The sequence below is a fragment of the Falco biarmicus genome, chromosome 10 (genome assembly GCF_023638135.1).
Source record: "Falco biarmicus isolate bFalBia1 chromosome 10, bFalBia1.pri, whole genome shotgun sequence".
Taxonomy (NCBI): domain Eukaryota; kingdom Metazoa; phylum Chordata; class Aves; order Falconiformes; family Falconidae; genus Falco; species Falco biarmicus.
The window spans coordinates 32,084,898-32,103,428 of record NC_079297.1 but is presented as its reverse complement, the minus strand read 5'-3'; the positions used below and the strand labels follow the sequence as shown (position 1 = coordinate 32,103,428).

At 38.4% G+C, this 18,531-nt stretch overlaps 1 protein-coding gene across 10 annotated transcripts in view; it reads left to right on the top strand.

Annotated features, from left to right (window-relative positions):
- The window catches only part of PLEKHA7 (pleckstrin homology domain containing A7), a 160,307-nt gene that overhangs the window by 99,344 nt on the left and 42,432 nt on the right, over positions 1-18,531 (top strand). For 9 of the 10 annotated variants that reach the window (XM_056353195.1, XM_056353194.1, XM_056353192.1 and 6 more), the window contains 5 exons: positions 1,341-1,452; positions 8,074-8,178; positions 9,939-10,011; positions 11,207-11,307; positions 18,296-18,474. In XM_056353195.1, coding sequence (XP_056209170.1) covers positions 1,341-1,452; positions 8,074-8,178; positions 9,939-10,011; positions 11,207-11,307; positions 18,296-18,474 — 570 coding nt within the window. The remainder of the gene's footprint in view (positions 1-1,340; positions 1,453-8,073; positions 8,179-9,938; positions 10,012-11,206; positions 11,308-18,295; positions 18,475-18,531) is intronic. The other variant, XM_056353193.1, reaches the window with a different exon arrangement.

The following is an 18,531-nucleotide window of genomic DNA, read 5'->3' as shown; positions in this document are numbered from 1 at the left end:
GTCTTTCTTGCAAGTTTAATTGAAAGTCTGTGGTCACAAATGGGAAAAAAAAAAAAAAAAAAAGTGTTTTCCCTGATGCCAGATCAACCATAAAAGCTTTTGGACAGGTAATTGTACAGGTTGTAGCTGAGGAAAAGCAGTGGTGGCAAACACCTTGTCCTCAGTTAAACACTGTGAACTACTACAGCCACAAACTCTTCTCTGTTCTTGTGAGTGGTAGCTGCTCAGATTTACTCTGTTTTCTGTTCTGTTCAGAATTGTATTGAATTCCAGTGGTAGCAACAGTAAAGTCTGGCTTGTCTTGTATGGTTTTTTTTTATGTTTGGTTTTGGGTTTGGGGTTTTTTTGTTTTGTTGTTTTTTTTTTTAATAAATGGCTTTGGTGACTTACTGAGATGAGGAAAGGAAAATCATAGGTTGTTAGCAGTTTGGTTTGTTTTGGTTGTTCTATGACTGTATTGCTTCTTGTTCCTAAAATAGAATTTGCTAAACTACATTGTTAATGATTTTTGAAAATACCACCTGTGGGTTTAATCCACAAATTGGTGTGGGGCTTGCCAGCCGAGGCTTCTCTTCACAACCTGCATCTGGGATTCCACAAGATTTTGTGCTTCCATTTATCCTCTCATTTCTTCATTTGGGCAGCTGTACTGAATTGCTACTTGTTGAACAGGTTCTTACGGTAGGATTGATCTCACCTATGCTTTTAAATGGGTATGGGAATCTGAGCTAGTTATCAAGATTTCTTGAAGTTAGTATGACTCAGAAGTTATTTATTTCTATCTGCCATGAATTGCACCATTTCACTTAAAAGGTATTTTAATAATTCATACTGCAGTGTGAATCATATTTTTGGCAGATTCAAAGATCTAGCATTAAGTTAGTGAAAGATCTAATAGTAGGCCAGTCTCACTTTGATTTTAAGTAAGAAGCCTGTTATTGCAAAGTGTTGAACTCCTGTCCTTCCCTCCCCAGCACTGGCTCTTTAGCATGTTTCAGCCAAGCCTCTAAATTGGGCACAGTTTAGTGTCTCTGCGTCAGCCTCATCTTCTCTGGGTGCTTGTTAGATATTGATTCTCTGTTGCATTTGCAGACAATTTGGCAGGTCTCTTCCTCCTGATACGTCGACAAATACCAATCATCAGATGTCACTGGCAGCATCTCCTTGAGGAATACCTGAAATCAAAACAATAGGGGTGGTGCAAAGGCAGTTGCAGATGCATGGGAAATGTTTGACTAGCCTGTCATTCATTTGCTTACTGTGAATCTTAAATAAAAAAAGACAAAGCTGACTGTTTGAAACAATGTGCTTTAGATTATCTGTTTGTGTTTGTTTTCTAGGCAGAATTCATCTATGTCCAAGCAACAAATAAACCAAAGACCTTCAAGCATGGTCAGTGAAACGTCCACTGCAGTAACTACATCTGCTGTTGATACAAAACCTGGCTCTAAGGTAAAGGAAAAAGGCTGTTGTTTCAGCTTGATGATTGGAACTTCAATTGCTTTAAATCCAATACTCTTTTAATGCTTACATTAATACGGCCATGGCTTTAGTCTAGAAGTCTAATTATGTACCTTAAAGAAGAGGCAGTATCTTCTATCCAAGCAAAAACCGTTTTTTACAGCATAGGAACACTGTATAGCCACATGATAGTTTGGATAATTCAAAAAATTGTGATAATTGTGAGTTTGGGTGAAGTTTGAGAGGCTTCTTGAGAACAGAAGTAAGTATACGTAATGCTGGTGTTCCAGCAGGTCTTTTGATAGTCCAGTGTGTGTGGCAAAAATTGCTGCAGAATACCAGGAACTGTAATTTGCAGTTCTTACTTTTCCATGAAACATTACTGTTCCTCCTTTTAGTAACAGCTTAGAACCTTTTCTGCCATTGTTGTGGTGCATAAACAGTGCAGACACCAAGTTTACACACAGAATGTTTAATAATAGAAAATCTCATTATTTGTCATTGACAAAGGGCCTGTGTTTGTTATGGCACAAAATATAATAAAGCATTGTACTTGAGGTGTCGCCAACTATTTTAATGCTTCTTTGACCTTACAGTAAGTTACAGTACAGTGAGGATGGGAGGGGGCTGGATTAAAAGAAGCAAAAAAATACTGGAAGAATTGGCAGAGATAAGAGAACTTTCTTAAATTTGCTTGCAGTTTTTAAACTTCTAAGGTGTTTTTTTTTTAATGCAAAAATTTAAAGCCTGTTATGTAATTTAATTGAAGAAAGGACTTTGCCAAATTGGTTGCAAAGGTATTTTTATTGAGGCCATCACTTAAAATCTTATTCTCATGTTTTTATATGTTTGGGTAAATATTGGAGAGGATGAAAGCAATTTCATGAAAAGATAAAAAAAATATATTTTTTGAGGTTGAAAATGTATAGGTTATTGGACCAACACAAAGATTGTCATGTGTCAATTCTCAAGAATACATTTATCTTTGAAGTGCTAGATGAAGTTATCGCTGAAAACAGTAAACTTAGTAGGTTACCTGAATTACTTGATACATTTCTTTTTGATATCTCTTAACAGTTGAACTTACCACAGCACTTGGACATTTGTGTCTACTGTGTTTATCCTTCTTACTGTAATTGTTCTTAAGCCAGCATTAGAGGCAGAAAGCTCATTTTTCTGCTTTTAAAACCAGCAGTTAATGGGGACCTGATACTCTGCTTTGAGCTGGGGAATTCTTCAGTGACACAGTTGGCTTTAACTCACCCAGGATCATGCTTCCGCCAAAAAGCGTGCATGCTTTGTCACCTTCTCCCGCTGTTTCCCTTTGTCATGTGTTTGCCCTGATCTAATCAGGCTTTTCGAAACAGTGAGATCAAACATGGTGACTGGATACAACTTAGGGGGCCACCCACATGCTAGAGGATCCTTTACTGGAGATCTCGGAACCACTCCGCTAAAGATGAGGGTAATGCTCTTTCATCGCAGCTGGGAGCATATCCAGAATCACCTCCCAAAACTTCCGTTGGTCTGTATTTTGGTCTCTGCTTCTATTTTGTTTGCAGTCCGCTATCAGTGTGGCTACACATGCTTCCGGTAGGCTCCCAGGTGTGGCATTTTTTTTGATGCAGCTTTAGACTTTGAGTAGAGCTCTGAAAGAGGGCTTGCCTGTATTTTGCTTCTCCACCAAGTTCATTTGTATAATATCCATCCTGCTGCAGACCCTCAATAAATACTTTACTGGAGTTCTGATTAAGACGGAGAACAAACATCTGTCTGATATATATGCTTTGTTGCATCGTTGCGTGCGTTTCCAGGCTTGAAATCACTCCTTGTTCTGTAGAGTCAGATTTGTTGAATTCCTTCGCAGCCTAGCACAAAATCAATTCAAGTAAACTAGCAATGAGAGCAGAGGCCGTCAAGTGAATAACCTATCCTCCATTTTGAGGTTGACTTGGCACATTGAGAGTAGATTTTAAGATTCTTTCATCTATTTCTAAATGTTTTCTTCCATGATCATTCTTTCAAAGAGTGAATTCCCAGACGCAGACTTGAGACACAACCATGGAGCTAGAGACATGTTCTGTTTATCATGGCAAAGGTCTTTACTTACCCGTAGCTAATTATTATCTTCTATGAAATGCTTTCCTAATTTTGTCCTTCAAATGCCATCACAGGACTGTGTAGGTATAGTGTCGGAATCCTAGCCAAATTCAACTGATTTTTGTATAGAGCTGTGCGCGTCGAAGTAGTACCAATCAGAAGGTGCAGGGACAGGTGTGTGGCTTTCCAGTTGTGTCTTCTGCAGAAAGTTGGCAGGTAAGAATTGCTGCCTTTGGGGTGGAGGGGGAAGGTAAGCTCCCAGCTGTACAGCAGGTTTGTCATTCTCAGCTCCAGATGGAAGAGATGGAGACTTCTGCTTTGCTTGTTGCAGTGTTCCTCTCTGAACTCGGACTGAGTAAAACTTGTGGAATAAAAAGTAACTGTTTGGAAAGAGAATTTCCGATGTTCTGTCTAAGAATCAGTTATACAGCATCCAAGAGGAGTGTGTTGGATGGAAGAAAAATAAAAAAGCCAAAATGAGGCTTATACTTGCCACTATGTCATGGTTTCATTGATACGCATATAAATATATGACTTCATTTTATGAGACACCCGAGATGGGCAGTTTTACAGAAATGCACATAGATTCTGGGGATGGCCCCCACCATTTTGATGCTGGCACTGTCTGAATAAGTAATCTGAAGACTTCAGACCAGTGCAGTCTACCCTGCCTTTTGAGATGTGAGGAGGGATGGAGTTGAGGGAAGAAAACCCAAAAGGGCGTGCTGATACATCTCAATCGATCTCTGTCTCGAAGTTCTGATTGTTCATAGCCAATTCAGTTACATTATTAACCATGTTAAAAACCATTTTTATTGATTACAAGTGAAGGATATGGAGGAGTAAAGGATCTGTTTCAGTTTGAGAGTGAGGTATGCGTGGAATTCAGTCTGTTAAAGCATCTAATGGTATGAATGGAAGCTTGTAAACATTATGGTGCTACACAGTGCTCTGGCCAAGTCGAAAGTATAAAGGACAGTAGCGTGATGTATTTATTAGTCTGCATTTTGAGAGTGTGTTTTAGATGGATTCTGCATAAGAGAAGTTTATTTTTTCCAAGATGAGCTGGTGAGGATTTCAACAAGTAAATGAAGAATGGATCTAGCAGCTGAAACAGGCAACAGTGGGGGGTGTGCGATGGTGCCGGCTCTGTGCGGGCTCTCTGGGGCGGGAGCGTGGAGCGCGGCGTTTAGCTCAGGGCTGCTGTAGATGGATGCTCAATATTAAGAGCAGGAATTTCCGACAGTTTCAGTTTTTCCTATCTGAAAAATAAGGATTTTGTCTAATCCTCTCAGAGATACTGGAAGGATTCATGAGTTAATTTGTTACTAAACCACTGAGGTTTTTTGATTGGAAGAGTTTATGACTGAAACAGGTAGGGGTTTGTTTTGGTTTTTTTAATTTCCTGTAGATTGAAAGCTAGGTTATGTGTTCTCTTATGTGTATTTGCGTATTTTTACCAAGTTACAGTCTTCCTTTTTGCTATTTAGAAAATCTATTCCAAATGAAAGGCTGTCTATGTTTGTGGGGTTTTTTGACTGTCCAGTTTTAGAAAAAAAAAACAAAAACAAACCACACATTTTGTAATTAAGTTAGTAACTTTCCTCCTCAGCTAGAGGCTTCTGTAAGGAAGAAGGTGATGCAGTGATGAAAAGGGATTTGAAAATTTTGGCTCTTGACATGTTGATTTTTTTTGCAAAAACTTATGAGTCGTTCACAAACAAGCCAGTATAACAAGTGTACTGAAGTCAAAAGCAGCGTCTTTGTCTTCAGTGACACAGGCAGCTGCTTCAACACACAACAATGATATAGGAATATTTTAAATTAGGTAAAGACTACTGCAGTAAAGACAAATACTTTTAAAAATACACCTTTTCTTTTAAACTAGCTTTTATTCTAGCCAGTGGAAGCAAGGTGTGACATTCAATATCAGTCATGTTTTGTTTTATTCCAGAGCAGAATGAGATGATTAATACTACAGATGATATGAAAATTTCAATTACATAAAGCAGCATAAAATTATTTTTTTTGTTTCTGTTATAGGTATTGTATTGGTATGAAATACATAGCCTTGGGCAAAATGTCCCTCTCCTGTGTAATAGAAATTGTTTGGTCTTTTGACCAAGTTGAAGGGTGGCTTTTCTATACTGTGGTCTGTGATTATTTTTTTTATATATAAATTAAATAAGGTCAGAGAATCACAGTGCTTGATCGCTGACAGGGGTTCTGATGAAAAAAACAAATTTAAACCCTACTGTAAGGCTAGATCAGCTATACTTTAACTGTTCCTTAGTTCATCCACCTTTCCTAGGATAAACATGAGAAAGAAAAGTTAGGAATCTAAATTCTGTACATTTTGTAAGTTGATTTCTGTTCAGGTGCAAAGCAGAGGTTTTTGATTTTCAGAGCCTTAAACAGTTTGGGCCTCCTATTTTTTTTATTATTTTTTTTTTCTTCCCGTCACCCTTGTAATGTAACTGTTGCATCTAACACTTAGCAACAGTTTTTTAAAACCTTAACTGTGTCGATTACTTTTCGTTCACCTTAAATGTGTATATAAAATATATATAGGAATGTAATATATTTATATTATAAATTTATAAATATATAAATATAAAAATATATGTGGCTTGGCCTGATGATCATAGGGTCATCCAGAGCTTGGCTGCCTTCATGATACATCTTTGCGTGTTCGTCTGCAGTGATATTTGGACACAGGTTCACAAGTCCTCTTTCGTGATTTTTTCAATAGCAGACACAGAATGCCTAGCATCATCTTCCTTCCTTCCTTCAGTGTCAGACTTGCTGCTTATAGGTCTGGACATGAGTTCCAGGAGAGATTCTATGGGGATAACTGACGCGCCGTGTTTTCACAAGGCTAGTGCTCTGCAGCCGGTTAGCAGAGTGCCTTAGCACAGGTACGGTGGAGAAATGGACCGGGACATCCTGGTGATCCCATCCTCACCTGGCTTCTATGGTGAACTGGTTCCAGCCAGCTGAACGGCAGGGGCGTCTGTTCAGGAGCCTGGTGCTGTTTACAGTGTGCGGTGCCGAGGCAGCTGGGCTGCTTGTGTGGTCTTCTGTGCTGCCCTGGGCTGTGCGTTTGTCTTGTGCAGGCTCTTACGGAGGTGTCACTGCTTGGGAAAAGCCCACACTTGGCATTCTTCCCATCTCCCCAGTGTCCGGGGCATTTCACAGAGCTGACTGTGACATGCAGCTCACCCGAGTTCCCAGCAGCCTGAAAGCAGCATGCTGCTTCCTGGGAAACACACTGTGGGGAAACCACCTACTAAAATCTGCCCTTTGCTACCTCTGTACAAGTGTTTGTATGCTATAGCACCAAAGAAAAAGAGGATTTTTTTTTTTTTCTTACTGATTACTGCTATTATCTTAATGCTGCATTAAGATGTATGCTTAGGTCTACTAAAATATGTGAAATTCAGTGCAGATTGGTAAAGCCTGGCCTCAAAATGAACAGAATCCATTTAAAGTGATCATACATTGCTAGAATATTTTATTATTATGCATGCTGTCTTCTAGTCCAGATGTTGCCTGACTGGCAGAAGCAGTAGGCTGAGAGATTTCTATGGTGTCATCCCTTGCATATGGCAAATGTGCTCGTTTCCAGAGCTGCTGTTTGTCTGCAGCTGACAGAGCATCAGTACCCTGACCAGCTGAGAGGAGAGTTTCAAACAAAGGAGAGACATGGTAGAAAGGAGACAGAGAGTGCAGCTGGACAGCTTTTTCCTTGGAGAAGTCAGGAACAACTGTAAGGGTAGTTTGTGCACCTCAGGTTCCTAAAGCAATTGCAGTAGCAAACTGTGCTGAGATTGGAAAAGAGCAGGCAGATTATTCATCCAGAGAGTCTCACTGTCTTTTTCACAGACTGGTAGGCTTTCCTTGTTTGTTTTTAAAATAGTTTTGCCTGTGTGAGTCAAAACTGAGGTTGCAGTGAAACGTAAACCATTAACTAGTCCTTGTAATTTTACTTACTGCCATCTAGGTTTCCTCCTTAGCAGCATCACTCTGTCTTCTTTTGTTTGCAGGGTCGAAGTCCAAGCATTTTATTAAGCTATCAATGTTGTTTTAATTTAAATGGGGAACAAAAACCTAAACCAACCAAAAATACCTCGAAACAACGAAAAGCAAGAGTAGGATTCGTGCACACAAAATCCCGTACATGAGAGACTTGCATGTAGCTCTTCTAGTGCACCCGGAAATACTTCCCAAGCACATTAAAACTTCAGCAGTGCTGCCTTTCTGACTTGAGTCACCAGTGCTCCTGCTGTTCAGCTGGGAGCTGGCAGACTGTCCTGGCACTGATATGTTGATGAACGTGGAAGATTGACTTTGCTATGTTGTAAATATCATTGTCTATTTACTTGGCCTTGAAAATGCTGTAAATACTTCGTTACTGTGTAATGAAGTATGAATTATTGCAGTGAGGTTATTTGTAATATGAAATGAGTCTCTGTCATTTAAAAACCACTGCTACATTATACTTCTCTATAGGTTGTGAAGACTGGAAACAAAGTTCATAGCTTTGGAAAGAGGGATCAAGCTATCAGGAGGAATCCCAATGTTCCTGTTATAGTAAGAGGCTGGCTACACAAACAGGTATGGCATGTAATCAGCTGTTTCTGTTCATAGACTTCAGTACCATCATCAAATAAAATCAAGTGCCTTCCAAGTAACTGAAAAAGCAGAAGCTGGAATGTTGGCGATGCAGGGCAGCGCTGGGTACTCCCACAAGCTTCTGTAATGAGGGTCTGGTACTTAACTGTGAAAACCAAGTTTTACATACAGTTTTGGTTCAGAAGTGGAAAAAATAATAAATTAACATCACCATCATGGTTAAATGTTAAGGCCATAACTTTGTTGTCTAAATCTGGTTATCTTCCCTGTTTCATCCTGCTGGCTTGCTACCATGCTGATCTCAGTCTCCCTCAGGACGCATTATAAACCCAAGGCTGGCTGTGAAGGACCTACTCCTTCTGCTCACCTCTGCCCTTATACCTGGCAAAGGCTTAATTCCAACCCATATGCCTTTTGTTCTCCAGAAGCAGGAGGGAGAAAATGAAGGAAGATAGGGACCTGTTCACCACACCTTGCTGTCACCAAGACCAGTGTCCAAGCAGAGGGTGGATTGTAGGATTTCATTCAACAAACAGAATTTTGCAGCTGCTCCATCTTGAGCTCTTAAGCTGACAGAAGCATGTCCTTGAATGCAAAAAGTAAATAAAGCTGTTTGTTGTATGAGAATACTTCCCTGCTTCTAATTAGGGAGTTGGCATCCATCAGATGATCACCAGAGATCCAGCAGCTAGGTTTAGGGATGGGTAGGAGAAGGCTGAAATCTAAGGCGCACGATTATGATTCTATATGTACAGAAGGATGAAATCGCTGACGGCCATCTGCTTCCTCCTGCATGGAGAGCTGTATTCTGCTACCAGCTCTGTTGACATCCACTACACAAGTCCATTAGTTTTCAGGACAGAATCAGAACTCGGACACAGTGTGTGTTGACAGTATTGCAGCATGAAAAAGAAAAGGGAATAAAGTCCTTGCATACTTAATATGACTGCAGAAAGAAGAAGGGAGATAGTATATACAACATCACTGTGGCTATTGCTTTTTGTCTTAAAGCCTGAAGATGCTTTCTTTGCTACTGGTCTTATCAAAGCCTACCTCAGCTGAGTAAGTAGTGCTTGCTCAGGTTACAGTCTGGCAATTTTGCAAGCTTCTAAAATAAATTTCTATGTAAATATTACTAATTTTGACAAGGTGGTATATATTATATGTAGATATAGATACATAGAGATCTCCACAGGCATATTACATTATACTTCATTAAAATTTGCACATTATGCACCCTGTTTTATTTCCTAAGGAATATTTGATTAAATTACATTTTAGGCATGAGTAACATATGGGAGATGGACTGCAGAATTATAGGGGATCATTGCCTGAAATGTGAGGTCGTACTTCACAGCTGTGTAGTGATTTTCATCTTGGTCTACAGGCAGTCCCTGCTGGAGTTCGTGCCATCCAGATGCATACTTTGTTTCTTTATGGCAGATAAATCTGTCTAGATAAAATATGCATTGGTTGTCTATCAGGTTAATCTGAATGCTCTTTGGGATGCGGGTTTAATTACTTATGGAAAATTAGCAGTTTGAATATTCTTCCCTGATTATTTTATAGCTGGATGTTTTGCCTCTTACCTTTTTTAGTACATAATATTTTGCTAAAATATAAAACGCTTGGTTTTGCAATTAATACCATATTTAGGTAAACTTCTGGTAAACTACTCACTGGTACAGTGTTGTGTGATATGCTGTTAACTGTCCTTAAATGAAAACACATTTGCATTTCAGGATAGCTCTGGGATGAGATTATGGAAGAGGCGATGGTTTGTGCTTGCTGATTATTGTTTGTTTTACTACAAAGGTGAGTAGATACTAGCTCTTTCGACTTAGTCTGTAGCAGTTCGCTTGTTCAAATCACATTGCAAGCATAAATTAATTGAACTCTTTGGATTAGTTATCCTGAGAAGATGCGTAGTGAAACAATTACTTATCCATGTCTTTAATGCACAGCAAATTTCAGGCCACAGCTGGGGAACAAGGAGTTCCTGTATGATCTTTTGCCACATAACTTATCTTTGATACATGCCAAGGTTTATGTTGCAAAACGTTTGGCTGCAATACCAGTTTAAGACTTAGCTGATTGCTGGTCTATGTTGTGTTACCTACTTGTTTGACCTTGCACAGCTGATCTTTTGAGAATGCACTATGGCCAGATCAAAGCATTGGTTCAGCTTTAATCCAAGGGACAATGTAAAAGTGAGAACTTCTGAGTCCCGTATTTCTACCAAAAAAGGTAACACATGATCACAGGCTGAAATAGCAATAGTAGTATTATGTAAGGTTATTTTTAAGTTTTGAGTATGGTGTAGCGTGGTACAGTTTGGGGAAGGCATTACAGATTATGAATCTTGAAGTCATATTTCTAGGCACTGTATTTCTGCTGCTGATCACTTTAGAGCCATCAGTAATAGAGGTTTCCTAATTACAGCAATTAGCGTAGATGTAGAATGCTAAATGGAAGGTCCATCATGTTATGCAGCCTGTCAGAGTTCATTTGTCACAATAAGCTTTATTCTTGAAGTGTATTTTTCTGTCTGAAACTGAAAAATCAACACTTGCAAAAAAAAAACTTCACAAAAACCAAACCTGGTTTTCTTCAAAAAAAATCAGTCTTTTTTCTTTAAGAAGAAAACATTTTTCTCCATATATTATTGGTGTTGAGTCATAAAAATATTCAGGTCAGAAAGGACTTAGGAAGTGTCTAGTCCAACCGCCTGGTGAAAGTATGGTCAGGGAAGAAGTCAGCCTGGTTTGCTCAGGGCTTAATCTAGTCTGGCACGGAAAACCTCTGAGGATGGAGATGGCACAGCCTCCCTCGTTGGCCTGTTCTGCTGTGCTCTGTCCTCGTGAGGAAAATGCTTTTCCTTACATCCAGTCTGAACTGCTCTTCTTTCTGCTTAATGCCTGTTGTCTGTGTGTCCGTAAAGGAGAATGTATTGTTAACCCACTGAAAAGTGCAGTGAGTGAGATTCTATTTTTTTATTTTTTTTCAACAGACAGCAGAGAAGAATCTGTTCTGGGCAGCATACCATTGCCTAGTTACGTCATCTCGCCAGTTGGACCTGAAGATCGCATCAATCGCAAGTTTTCTTTTAAGGTACAGTGAAAAAGCTTGTTAGCTAATTGTATTTTAAAATGTTTATTTGCATTAGAAAAGCTGCTGTTGTAAACAGAAACATCTTCTGCTTTCCTGTATTATTTATTACTTTTTTCAAAAAGTAGACAGCTTTGTTGACTGCCTGTTCACACATGACATGTCAATTCATAAGCAGCAAAACAAGTGCCATTCATACGTCTGTTACTATGTCAGTGTCTTTACAGCTTAGTAAGGTGTCTGTGAGTAAAGATCTGAGTAAAGATCCTGTTTCTAAAATCAGAAATTAGTATTGGTAAGTTGTTCCAGTATTGTTTACACATTCAAAGAGAAGTTGTCTTTTTTTATTCTTTATATAGAGTACTATATAAAGTCCACTCATAGTGGACTGATGGTAGTTTGGTTTGGCGTTTGTTGTATTTTTTTAAAAGTAAAATAATCAGCTCAGTTCTCACAGTTGGAAGGTGACAGTGCTGTAGCTTCTGATGTTTAATTTCCTCATTTCAAGGGGAGTAAGAGTAACCAGGTTTTTCTCCCCTTTTTTGGGGGGGAGCAATACTTGTCCTAAGTGACATGTAAGAAAAATTATTTTTGTTTGAGATTGGTTTTGTGTTTTTTCTTTAAAAAAAATAATGGATTGTGTAATTTACAGTTATTTTTGTTATAAAAAACTACGAAAATGGAAGTAAAACATACTTTTCTTCTTGACAGTGGAAAAACCTGGCTCCAGTTGTTTTGTCTGAACTGCAGCACTAAGGCAAAGTTTATAAACTTCAGTGTATGTTGCAGTTTTAAATTCTACCAGTACTTGAAGCAGAACTTGTTTTTCTGTCAAGCAAATTAACTATGTACTTAAAAAAAAGGAAATTTAGAAATTGGGTTTTGATCAGGTATACTTTAGGAGCTCTAGAAGAAAACTTCGTTTAAATCTTTTCTGTGCTGAAATGATGAAGAATGTCTGCTCAGTTTAGACTTCCTTTTGCATTTTGGTTTTTTTTTTGTAGTGTTTTAAAACTGTAGACTGTCTTTTATTACTTTTGCTTCTATTTTGAAGTGGGTAGTGGTTTGACATTTATTAAACAAGTATTAACTTGGGAAATGTGTTTAAAAAAAGACCCAGTGCACTTTGGCAATATTTATTGTATTTTTTCAAATGCATTGGTCATAAGATAGCAGGAGAAGCTAGAAGGGGACCTTCTTTTTAAGAAAAGCATTCCACCCCAATATTTAATGAGTGTAATTTATAGAGCCCTCCTCTTGTAGAGCCTTTTCCTAGGAAGAAGCACATACTGAAAGAGGAGGACCCAGTGTACTTCTAGGCTTCTAACTCTCTTGAATGTTAGTGCAGGCTGGGGAAGGAGATAAGGAATGTAGCAATAGCATCTAGTTGCTTTGAGTTTAAAAAAAAAAAATCTGCTTTTTATTTTATTGAAAGGGTGTGCAAATGTTAATCGAATGTATATTAGGATTGTTAACCAGTTTAACACTATTGGTGATAAGTGTATGTATGTATGCGTGTGTGTGTGCGTGTACGCGTATGTGTATAAATATACACACGCACATATATGTAGTTTCCAAGCAGTATGTTCTATAGGTGAGCTCTCAAGTCACCACTGCCAAGTTGTGCCTTTCCTGTGGAGTACAATCCATGGTGTGATCATGATTAAATGTTTTCAGAAGCAAATGCAGACTTCCCCTGTTCTTTTTAGAGTATTATACCTATATGAGCTCTACCATGTCTTTAATCTGAGTCTTTTTCTGAAAATCAGTATGAGCCTGTAACCTGAGACTTTCAACATAGGGTTATTACTGAATAGTGGACATAAAAATAGCAAAAGAAACTTTATGCTAGAAATCTATATTAAAAAAATCTACAACATACATTTCAGGTATGAGTTTGTTGGGCCAATCTTAACTTCGCTTTAGGTGTTTGATGATTGACTGCAGACTAGATGCTGCAGTTTCCTTTTGTTTAGAACCAGCTCCTAGGGTGGCAGGAAGATTTTGTGATTCCTGTCGCATGGACCCCATCCAACACTGATGTTCGGTCGTCACGGAGTGGGCTGTGGGCACAGGGCGGCAGGAGCACGGCCGTACTGGCATTCCATCACTCACCAGCCATTACCTTTATCTAATCTTGTCAGTACACTTCAATATCCAGAGCGCAGACGGACATTCTGTCTCGCGACGTAGTGCAGCCAGAAATAGAAAACACAAGGAAATTAAGCCCAAAATAAAGATAAGGCTTTTTCACATTTACATCCTGAATGAGTGGGAGAATGTGCCATGTCACTTTTTACGTTTGGCCTGTCATTTATTCAGATTGTTGTAAATCCTCTGTTACAACAGAGGTATGGGCTTCCTTATCAAGTGGCTCTTTGAAGTAACAGTGGGGTTTTGATGCTAGAGAAGGCATCAAACTGCAAAAAAAAAAAATCAGCATATTAGTTTGGGTGTTTTTGCATATGATGCAGTTAGAAGAAGGTTTGTAAAACGCGTGCTCGCTAGGATATATGTTAAACACTGCTAACTTAAAACGTACATACACCGTAGGAGTTATCAGAATTCTTTTCCTTTTAGCATCCCCTGAGGCCCAGCTTTAAGCTTTTGTGTTTCTCTGGCTGTTTAATAATTCCAGGCCTGCAGAGCTGCATTCAGGCAGGCCACATGCAATCAAAAACCTACTTTGAAGTGTGGCAGTATGTATGTGAAATTGTTACGTTTAGAAACTCTGCTTTTAAGTATCTATCTCAACGATGTTTTCACATTGTTGTTTTTGCTGTGACGAGCTGTAAGCTACTGCCATTAAGCTGCGTGACAGCTTTTTAGAACCCAGGATTCTTACTGCATATTTAGTTCAGTAGGTAACATCTTAAAGATATTTAATTAATCTAATTGCTATATTTTTTAATACAGTAATTTTTTGCTGAGAAACATGTAAGGGAGCACAAATCCAATGTATAGATTTTAATGTGAAAAAGTTTGTGCATCTTTAATATATAGCTGGAAATACTCCCTGTGAGTAGTAGAGAATACAACAATTTTAGACATGAATAGTATCTATTTATGAAGGTTCATGTTATCATGGTCTCTTTAGAAGCCTCATTGTCCTCTGTCACAAAAACTAATTTAAATTGGTCCTTCTATGTGTTAAAATGTATGAGAGAATACAGAATGAAAACTCATCTATATGAATCTGACAGTAATTCAAAAAAGAGAAACTCGGAAGGCTTACCAAATTTGCTGTTAAGAAAACAACAAAATTTCATGCAAAGACAATGTGTGCAAGTATAAGCTTTTATTTAGGTGCCTATCTTGGTACAAAATAAAGTTAATGAAGGACGCTCAGATGATCTTGTCAGAGGTAGGAAGTAGCATTGGAGACACAAATTATTCCTTTTTATTTTGATAACTGCCTTTTAAATTTTTTCAGAAGTACACCCTTTCAGCATGAGGACATTCAGAGCCTAGGAAGCCAGGCCAAACCATTGCTTCCAGAAGATGCTACTGCAGCTTTTTTTTTTAATATCTTACCATTATTGACACTCTTAAGACTTATTAATGGAAGTATCTGTTCATTGCTTAGACCTGCAGGGACCAGGGCAAACTTCTTATCTGTTTCTTTGATCTCACTGGTTTTCCTGAAAAAAACCCTGATTTAGTTTGTTCCTTAAGATTCTCTGGATCATTGTTGCTTCCTTAGGCTCCCATATTGCTTCTAAAACTTCTCTGGGTCTGGGGAGTCAGGTGCAGGAATGCCAAGGCCTATAAATTTGAGAGGTGTCATTTTAGACTTTGAAAGAGGGAAGGTTCTAGCTTCTAAAGTCCTGAAAAAAACTCAGTGTTATTTGAGGGTGAAAGATGAGTTAGATTGTAGTGTGCTGCTGTTGTGTTTATAGTGAAGACTCAGAGTACTATTTCAATTTTTGCTCAGAAATGGTCATAAATATCGAACTTCAGGACAAGGGAGATTTTCCTGTATGTTATAGCTTACTGAGAGGACTGACTTTGAAAGATTACAATTATTAGAAAGATGTTCCCTTCCCCATCCCTTTGTCCTATGAACTGTGGCTGCTTCTCTCCTAGGAATCTGGAATTATTGGAGGTGAGCAGAACAGCTCTAAGCCTTAGTTACTTTTAGTATAGTTTTTCTTAAGTATTTTCTTTGGAAACGTGAATCTTCATGATTTTAACTTGTTTAACCTTTTGTCCTTGCTTTGTCTTATTGATATGCTCTTGGGGTTTACTGTCCATTTCTCCTTCTGTGCATTATGGGAGAGAGACTGCTTTTCTTCTCAGTCTATCCACATTAAGGCATCTGAATGCATGAATAGGTACCAGTATTATTTTTTCTTTGTTGTGTGTATGGTGTACGTGCGCGCATGTGCTGTGTTTTAGGCTTTTTAGTATGCTGTAGTCATCCTAATAGCTATTGCTTTAAAAAAATAAAAAGACCAAACAAATCCAAACCCGCTCGCTTCTGTGTCTGCTAGCAGTGACTGCTACAGCACATCGGCACAAAGTGGCTTTCTTGCGTATAAAACACACTACTAATAAATAACTGAAATATATTGGAATTTTCCTTTAACCGGTTGTATATGTTACGAGCTTCAGAATGTCATGTTTGTTGAGAATAACACACCACCTCTGTTATCCCTTCTGCAGCTATGAATGTTTATGGCCCTGATGGCTCCAGTCTCAGGGGAGAGCAGTGCAACATACTTCACATTTTTATACTTCTTTCACCTACAGCTTCTTAGGCAATGTTTCAGCTGTGTTCATCATGCACTGCTGGAAAACAACCTGAAAGGCAAATGGATTATGTTGATCAGGACGTACAGGGCAATTAAGACAGACAGCTGTTAAATCCATTTATTGATGTGTATGCTCTGCAGTTAGTTTTTTCAGAAAGTATATAACCAGTGGATGGTGGGGTCCCACTGTCACCTGCAGCAGGCCACGTGTAATCTGATTTTCTGTAGGAGTCACTTCTGAATTCTAGCATCACGCTTCTATGGGCTCAACGCGGTCAGTGGAAGAACCCTTTAGTTATAAGGTCTAGCATGTAAATTACTGTTTTCCTTTCCATCTGGAGCTGCCAGTTTCTGGTCTCTTCTTACACTGGATGCTAACCATAAATTGCAATGAATCAAATGCTTCTAGATCATATTGGGTTTGACCATTTGTTATACTCTCTAAATGGCAAAAAAATCCAATAAAACCAAAAAATACTCCAACACAAAGAACTCAGCCAGGCAAACATGAAGAAAACCCTTTGATTCCTAAAAACACAGTTGGTCAGAGCAGCTGTTTCATGTATGTAAATCTATTTTCCTAGTGGGAAGGGAGAAAAGGAGCCGCCTTGATTCCCTTACTAGCCAACGCTGTTGGGAAGCAGAGACTCTTTTGAGCAAGAGTGAGTCTTGGAACTTCTCTGTGTAACCTTTTCCTCCTCTTCCTCCTTTTTCTAGCAGGCTGCTTTGCTGCAGTCTCAGCCTTTCTACTGCGGGTTCTCAAAACATCCTGAGGCTTCCTTGCTTGAGGTGCAGGAGGGAAAGACCACATTTCACACATTTATAAGAACAAGCTGTGATAGAAAGGGAGTAAATGTTCCACAAAACTTAAAGCACTCTAATAGCCAGCAAATGTTTTGCTCCTTGGAGATGTTGATACGAGTCTCTAAGATGATGGTGATTTGGGAAAATCAGGGTAAACAGCTGAAATTATAACATTTAGGGAGGTGTGCCCCGGATTAAATAGCCTGGGTTTTGTCAAAACCATTGCTGTGTTTCTGAAGCCATCTGAGATTATAGACTGTTGTGAGGATTTTTTAAATTTGAGTATTGAGGGGGAGAGGATTTCATCAAAATAAAAAGATCTGTCATTTAGGGAAGACTTTTGAAATATGTGTAACCTTTAAAAGAAAAGTTGAAAATCATTTCTTTTCCTTTTAAAAAACCCAAACCTATCTCAGCAGTGTTTCATGTCATCAGCTTTTCATCATCATTATCATTCATTCATTCATCATCACTTGCATGTGATAGCAGGTTTAGTTTTATAAAAAGTGGTTTAAATTACCAATTTTATTTTGATGTCATTACGTGAGTTTTCCAGCTGTCTTCAGTTTTTTGGAAAGCGAGGGGATGCATCTCTCCCTACTAATCTCAAGCACATCAGTAAAGTAACTTTGAGGAAATGTAGTTGAGTGTTGCAGGACTGATAAAGAGTTAGTAATATCTATACTATTGCTTGTACAAATGTGGATGAGATTTGATTGAATTTAACTGGTCTAGAGTTACAAAGACATTCCGTATTGAGTATTGAATATAGAGGAATTTCGAAGTAACTTTAGTTTGCAGTGGAATTTCATGGAGTATTTTGGTGAGCAGAGATACTTGTCAACATTTTATGTGCTGTGATAATTCTACCAGTGTTACTAACTTTATCAGTAAGTCTTGTGATTTTGCAGCTAATATAAAGGTTCAAGTGCACGCTTTAACCAAAATATCTTAACAGCATTATAATCAGTTCTTAAATAAGCAGTTTAATTGCTTGAATTTTAAGATTTCTGTCTGTGTTTTGTCTGAATAAATTGCTTTATTAAATGACCTGGGAAAATTGGCTTGCTCATGCATGTCTCGGAGAGAATTTCTTTAATTTGTTTTGTATGGTATTTATGGCAAATTAAATACATTAGTTAAGAGAAAATGAAAAGCTGAAATTTCCTACTATGAAAAACAGAAGCACTGCGCTTTTAGCTTAATAGTGCGAGAAAGAAGTAGAGGAATTTCAGTAAAAATCAGAGTGTGTCGTTTGAGTTTGCTACACAGTGGCCCATCGTGGCAGTGTAATAATTCTACCCTAAATTCAAGAAACAGTCAAACAATCTGGAAAGCTTTTTAAAAAGATAGCAGGAAAAGTTACAGGAGCTTTTCTGGGGGAAAAAATTAAAGGACTGTCTAACGTTTTTTTCTTTTCCTTGTTCTTACAGGCTGTTCATACAGGTATGCGGGCATATATTTATAATAAGAATTCTGTTATTGGCTCTCAGGCAGAGCATTCAGGGATGCGGACGTACTACTTCAGTGCAGATACCCAAGAGGATATGAATGGCTGGATCAGGGCTATGAATCAGGCTGCTCTTATGCAGACACGCTCTTCACTAAAGAGGCAAGTTCATTAGATGAAACTGGTAGCTTTTAAAAAAAAATGTTTTATATATATATG